Source organism: Rhagoletis pomonella, unplaced genomic scaffold (genome assembly GCF_013731165.1).
Source record: "Rhagoletis pomonella isolate Grant_MI unplaced genomic scaffold, Rhpom_1.0 Rhpom_scaffold_02577, whole genome shotgun sequence".
Lineage (NCBI taxonomy): Eukaryota > Metazoa > Arthropoda > Insecta > Diptera > Tephritidae > Rhagoletis > Rhagoletis pomonella.
In genome coordinates this window covers 20,523-27,448 of record NW_023461131.1, presented here as the reverse complement: position 1 = coordinate 27,448, position 6,926 = coordinate 20,523, and the positions used below count along the sequence as shown (strand labels likewise).

At 35.9% G+C, this 6,926-nt stretch overlaps 1 protein-coding gene across 1 annotated transcript; it reads left to right on the top strand.

Annotated features, from left to right (window-relative positions):
* Positions 1–282: 282 nt before the first annotated feature.
* Positions 283–6,926, top strand: LOC118753531 (zinc finger protein 236-like). Its single transcript, XM_036488406.1, has 2 exons — positions 283–1,148; positions 3,172–6,926. The coding sequence occupies exons 1-2, from the start codon at positions 573–575 to the stop codon at positions 4,735–4,737; spliced, it is 2,142 nt and encodes a 713-aa protein (XP_036344299.1). The 5' UTR covers positions 283–572; the 3' UTR covers positions 4,738–6,926.

Sequence of the window (6,926 nt, the reverse complement as noted above, 5' to 3'; positions counted from 1 at the left end):
TAAAGCGCGAAACACATTTCGAACCGAACACTGATTTTGGTAATAAAATTCAATGATTTGCAAGCGTTGCTCGTTAGTAAGTCTATTCATGATGAAATTTCAAAGCATACTGAGCATCTTTCTCTTTGACACCATGTCTGAAATCCCACGTGATCTGTCAAATACTAATGCATGAAAATCCTAACCTCAAAAAAATCACCCGTTATTTGATTGGCACAGGGTGTATTTAACGCATTTGTTTAAGGTGTGTTTAATACGCATTGGTTTGGCATTTCATAGAAAACCATTTTACGGATCCGGCAACGCTTACACACGATTTTCATCAAGTGTGCACCCTTTCTCTTGCTCTTTCCTCCCAATTCGGCACGGCTCTCTTTCTCCCTTTTCCACACACACACTTTTCACACGCATTTGACAAAATAATAAAAACAATTTCCGAATTCTAGTGAAAAGTTTTATACATTGCCGTCTGAGAAAGGCTATGCAAAAAGTTTTCATTTCGTCCGAAACAATGTCAAAATAGTAAATTAAATAATTAATTGTGAATTATTTGTCTGTTCTGGTTTAAAAATATGTCGAGAATCGCAATCAAAACAGAGAATCTGGATGATGAGCAGGAGGAGATTGGCATTGAAAGTAGAGCCGCAGAAGAGGATGGTGTTGGTCGCCAGGAGCAAGAAAAGGGTACTTCGTCAGCCGAGCTAAGTAATTTGGTTACGGCAGGTAAACAGCACATTGAGGTGGGTCGAAATGTGAACATGGCGACGCGCCAGCTACAACAAATTCAGCCGCAACCTACTTCTTTGTTGAAAATGACTGGCGGAGGAGCCGGTGGCGGCGGTAGTGGTGCGGGTACGGGTGCGGTTGATAGTAACAGCCGTCTGGTCAACTCCGGCCATGATACCAATAGCACTAAAAAACCTACATTACCGAAATCACGCTGCGGAGAAGTCTTTGTATCCAATAATGCACGCCAGTGGACATTTATTTGCACCTATTGCAACAAAAGCACACGTGACATCGGCGAATTTATATGCCACATAAAAATCAAACATTTGGGTGGCTTTGCGGATGATGGTGGTGATGAAACAGACGATGGTGGAGAGTACGAGGGAAATCAACCAAATTTCTATGAGCAGGATCAAGATGTAAGCAAAGAATTTCGAAGATCATTCAAAAAAACTGCATTCTATAATTTGCTAGTGCTGTACACCCTATAAAGCACTCAAAAGTTTGAGTATTAGGATAATCTTTAATTAATTCATCGGGCTAGTATATGTAAAAACGTATGTACATTCATACAACATGCATACATATGTACATTAATGTATTAATGAGTTTCGCTTTGCAACATTTGCAAAAAAGCAAATCAATGTGTGTTTATCGATTTTTTTTTTTAAATAGAGCAGGCTTCTTACAGTTCGTTTCATCCTTTTATGCTTGTCGTTACAGTGTACACAATTCATGCGAATGTACCATCGCTTATGAAAAACGGATAAAAATCAGCAAAGAGATCGTTGATGTGTTCGCACGGCTGAAGAGGGTTGAAATAAACCGGTTTCAGTTTTCTTAAAGTACATTTCTTGCCTTAGTTTTTCCCTTACTTTTTAATCATGGTGTATTTTTTTAACCGACTTCCAAAAAAGGAGGAGGTTATCAATTCATCGGAATATTTTTTTTTTTATGTATGTTGTATGTTACCGCATAACTTTGGACCACGTCAACCGATTTCGATAATTCTTTTTGCATCGGAGAGGTAGTGTCTCAGAGGTCCCATACTTATGTGGTTTAGTTTCGATCATTGGATCATGAAATATACATATATATATACACACATATATTATATATATATATTTATATGAGAATTGAAGTCGGTTTTGTTTTTTGCTTAAAAATTACTTGTTATTGAAATGGTTTATAGTCGTTTGGACGCGGAGAAAAATACTTCGTTTTTAAACTAAGTTTATTTAAACGATATAGCGAGCCAATTTTTTGCATATAGTAATATATTGGGCACGATGGTATTAAATTAATAATCCTTTCCATGGATAGCTACATATATACCTATGTTCACATAAATATGGATGCATGTGAACTTTCTTTCAAAAGCCACTTTGATTTCATAAACTCAAAATCGTATGCTTGGCTTCGTTAGCTATAATGCAGAGTTTTCCAATCCTAAAAATTGGCATTCCCATATCGATGGTTCTGTGCAATAACAAGACAATTCAAAAAATAAAAACTGTCACTACTGTTAAGTGGCTCATGCCTCTAATCCTTGTCGAATCCATGTCTAACCTTTTGTAATTACTTTTGCAATCCTTACTACTTACCTTAGTAAGGGATGGAAATGGATTGGACAAAGATTAGAGACAAGAGCAACTTAACAGTAGTAACAGTTTTTGTTTTTTCGAATTTTGAATTGCGTCGTTATTGCACAGGACCATCGGTATGTATGGATGTGTGTACATATTTTATTGCCTGCAGACTATAAATAAGTTAATAGTACAAACAAATATTTTTAAAGCAAGCTTTCTAAATATGAACCAAATTCGGGTTTTTCAAGTATCTCGATTCATGCGCCACCTATCGGATCAACTCATCTTTCGTATTGTATTGTCATCGGGTTCTGAGCCAACTGTGAAGTTTCAGGTCTCTAGGTCATCGGGAAGTTGGTCAAAAATTGATTACGAGATTTGCCCCCTAAAACATACTTACATATGTAAATAAAAGCTTGTAAGAACACCATATATTTTTTGGTAAATCAAATTGGAAAAAGCAACAACAGTTTTTCTTTGAAACCCAAAGTACCTACGAATGAAGCCTTATTAGAAGATGTGGTTATATCTGAAATAGCAGATATGTATAACCTCTACCACTTTCATGTTGAATGCTTCAACTATATATTGTAAATCAGCAAACGTCACTATCAATGCCAAAGACATTTTTTAATAAACCTCGTAAGGTCGCCCTCAGCTACACTTCGAAACTAAAATTCAAAATAAAAGATTTATTTGCGTTTCAAGAACGGCGCTAGTAAGCGCTTTCTAAGCTAATTTAAAAAGTTTTTTGATAGATTCCTTTGCCACGTTTATTTTCAAGTCCATTTGTTCGTTGTAATCTGTTTGGTTTTTATATAAACATACCAAATCTAACACTCTTTCAAAATAGTATTTGGATTGCGGCAGCTATCTGGATGTGAACGTACACACAGAGTCCGAAGACTACAGTTTAAATGGCCAAGATCACTCGTCTTCATACCGACATTTAAGCACTCATAATCTAACACAAAGACTACCGGTGATCGCTGCGGCAGTCTCAAAGCAAGAAGAAGTAAAAAGACAAGCTGATTTTAACAAAAAAAGGAAACTTAATAGTGCCGAAGATGACACTTTGGACGGCGAAAATGAATACGCTTTTGGCACTGCTAAAGAATCTGCCGCACAATGGCGTGCCGATCCAGCCAATTTCCAATCATACGCAAATAAATACACTTTAAAAACCTCCACCCCAGATGCTAACATGAAAAACAATGCCATAGCAAATGGCAGCGCTGCTTTTGACGCTACCGACTACACTTCGAATAAGGACGATTTTGATGCAGCCGGCGCCTATGAAAACGACGATGAAGAAGACTTTGATAATCAATTGCTGATTGCGCCCACTGACTCATTAGATGCGAGCATACTGGGTGCCACCCAAGATGGTAGTGGCGGTGAAATGAAAGCTAAGCGTCGCCAAATACGCGGTACCGCCTACTGTGCCCTGTGCAACAAAACCTTCCAATACTACTCACTGTATCGCAATCATATGATTAAACATTCTAATGAAACACCGTTTAAGTGTCCTATTTGCAAAAAAGGATTCAAGTCAAAACAGGCCATACGCTATCACATGAATACACATCAGAAAGAGAAGCAATTCAAATGCACCGTCTGCAGTGCATCGTATGGCACTGAGAACCACTTCATCTCCCATATTATGACTCATGAAAGCGCAACTGCATTTCCATGCATGGTTTGCGGTCAGGTACTAAGCAGCAGTAAGGAGCGCGATATTCATATGGCTAACCATAAGGAGGAGCGACCATTTCGTTGCGACTACTGCAACAAACTCTTCCGTTTACGCCACCATTTATCCAACCATTTGAAGATGCACCGCAAATACCGTTGCGATTATTGCAAGGAGATATTCACCAGCGCTATTTACTTGCGTAAACCTTACGCTTGTCCAGGGTGTGAAAGTTCACCCGATGCGCAGCAAGATGCAGCAAATGCTGCAAGTTTAAAAGCTGCACGTCTTGCTGGCAGCAAAAACGTAAACCCATTGGAAATTTTCGAAACGGTCATACCAGGACAACAACAACATGGTGATGACTACGCACAGATGGTAACCGACTCGGAAGGTGATGGGGAAGTTGATGAGGATGATGATGAGGGCGAGGACGACGATGATGATGAAAACGATAATGAACAACAAGACTCACCTATGAATGAAGATGGCGATGAAAACGAAGAAAGATCACTAAAAGACGCTGAGCAAGAAGATGCGGATGATGACGAAGATGATGCTGAGGATGATGAAGGAGAATATGAGGAAGGAGGCGCGGGTGGTAGTGGCGACCGAGCTATTGGCCAATATGGTGGCGGTATGAAGCGTTATGTATGCAAGTATTGCCCGCGCAGCTATTCGCACCCAAGCGGGCTAAACTACCACATAAGGCATAAACACTGCTAGTAAAAGAGCACAAATAAGAAGGCAAATTACAGATGAAGGAGCTATAGGGAGGGCATATAATTATTTATAAGAGAAGAGATTTTTTTCCAATTTATGCACTGACAAAAACAAAATATGTAGTTATAGAAAAGAAAAGCCGAGCGCAAAAAATGTTTAAAATAGCTGATTGTATACTATGTAAGAGATTTATTACTTTTAAGCATAAATATTATAAATACATATATTCTTTTAATATTTCTATTATTGTCAGGTGACTACAGACTTAAAATGCTAGCGCATGCCGGTACAAATACAACACAGTCTTTCCTAATAACATCTAGTCTAACCTTAAACCATTATTTTGTACCCACACAGGTAGATATAAACCTTGCATTACAGTGGACTATTGTATGATACCTCTAAGTTGTGCAATTGTTATTATGGGTAGCAGCGATTGCAGCTTATATACTCATGTCTGCGTATGATAACCGAAATTTAATTAGGTAATTAGTGAAAACATGTGGGACTCATTCTATAGCATCGTTCTGGTTGTTACCATGGCAAAAAAAAATTCGATTCGTTTATTAATGAAAATGCTGTCGTAATGCGATCGTCATTGCAAAAGTTTTCCCCCAATGGGCGTGTCTGGCAATCTGCTTAATTCACGTCCATGTAGGAGTGTCACATACACGAGATTGTAGCGGCAGCGATAGCTACGTTAGTAAATACCAAAGCATATATCTTGGTAAAAATTAAATACTCAAATGTATGTATGTAACTTCTGTTTCTTAAAAAAAAAATTAGCAGATTTTACTTTCACGTTCCTTGCATACAACTATTGGTACCCAAACATTTTTTTTTACATATTAACTGAAATTTATACACTCACGTGTACATTATCTTCATTATTTTAGTTATAGTAAACAGTATTCTTCCGAGTAAGCCATCACATCCATCTTGAATCCGACCGAAATGTATTAGAACTGATGTTTGTGAAAATTAAAGAAAAAATACTAACACGCATACATATGGACGTACATTTTTTCTCAAAGCATATTAATTTTTATAAAACATACCGATAAGGCTTGAATAGGCCTTGAAAACTATATTTATGTACATACGTGCATTAAAAAAATAGAGTTACCAAAATTATTGAAGGTTATAGGGAACAAATTTCCGAAAAATCAGTGACTGCCCCAATGTTTTTGTATTACATACATGTGTATGTACATATATCATCAAGTAGTCAGTCATCTAGTGTTTATAAAAGATAAAACACCAATCTGTTTTATTTATTTTTTTGTAATACATACATATGTTAAAGATTTCAAATCTCATTTGAATTTTAGAGCAATATTGTTCTAAATCTGCTAGCGCTAAAAATCTCATTTCTCACATAAAAAGCTCTTATTTTTGATGTTTAAGTTATTATTTTTTATATTTTATTTATTTTATTTTTTTGTTACACTTAAGTCCACGAATATACATGCATACATACTAAGTACAGCTTTGAAATTAATATGAATATGAACAGCTTTTTTACGATTATAGTGAGTTTAAGTGAATTATTAATGTAATAAAAAGGCAATTTTCATTATGAGTTACTCTTAGAATAGCAACAAAAATATGAATGCTGCTAAATTTATTTAAGGCAATTACGCGGAAAAAATATAAATGGCAAAACATAAACGTTTTCCAATAAAAGACAAAAGAAAAAACTAGCAAAGCAAAATTTTTGTAAAACTAGTTATTTACGTTATTATATTTTGGTATCTATCCAAAGATTCTTTACAACTTCACTGCGCCTAAAACACATGTAAAATTGCTAGGCGAAGACTTTGTAACGCTGAAATTAAATTTAAATTTACTTTATACAATTGTATTTACAAGCGAAATTAACTGTCCATACAAATCTTGTCGTTCGATACATGTATGTATGTATGCAGAAACAATTAGGTATATTTAATGCTTCATTTAAAATTATTTTCATTTTTACAACTATATCGTCAATGATCAAGCAAACACCAAAAGCGAGCATTATACGAACATTCAGCTTTCTGCTAAATCATGTTAATAGCTACTATGAATATTAAAAAAATATAAATACATATATGAAAATATTAAATGAGGTTTACTAAACAAAGCTCATACAGTGGTGGAAAAATAAATAGCGACGCGACATTTTAACAAGTTTTGCCTATTTTTCTTTT

Bases quoted from the DNA above. Each gene is read 5' to 3' on its own strand.
- LOC118753531 (XM_036488406.1), top strand. From the start codon at position 573: ATGTCGAGAATCGCAATCAAAACAGAGAATCTGGATGATGAGCAGGAG. The intron at 1,149-3,171 runs GTAAGCAAAGAA...CTTTCAAAATAG, and splicing joins TCTATGAGCAGGATCAAGAT to TATTTGGATTGCGGCAGCTA.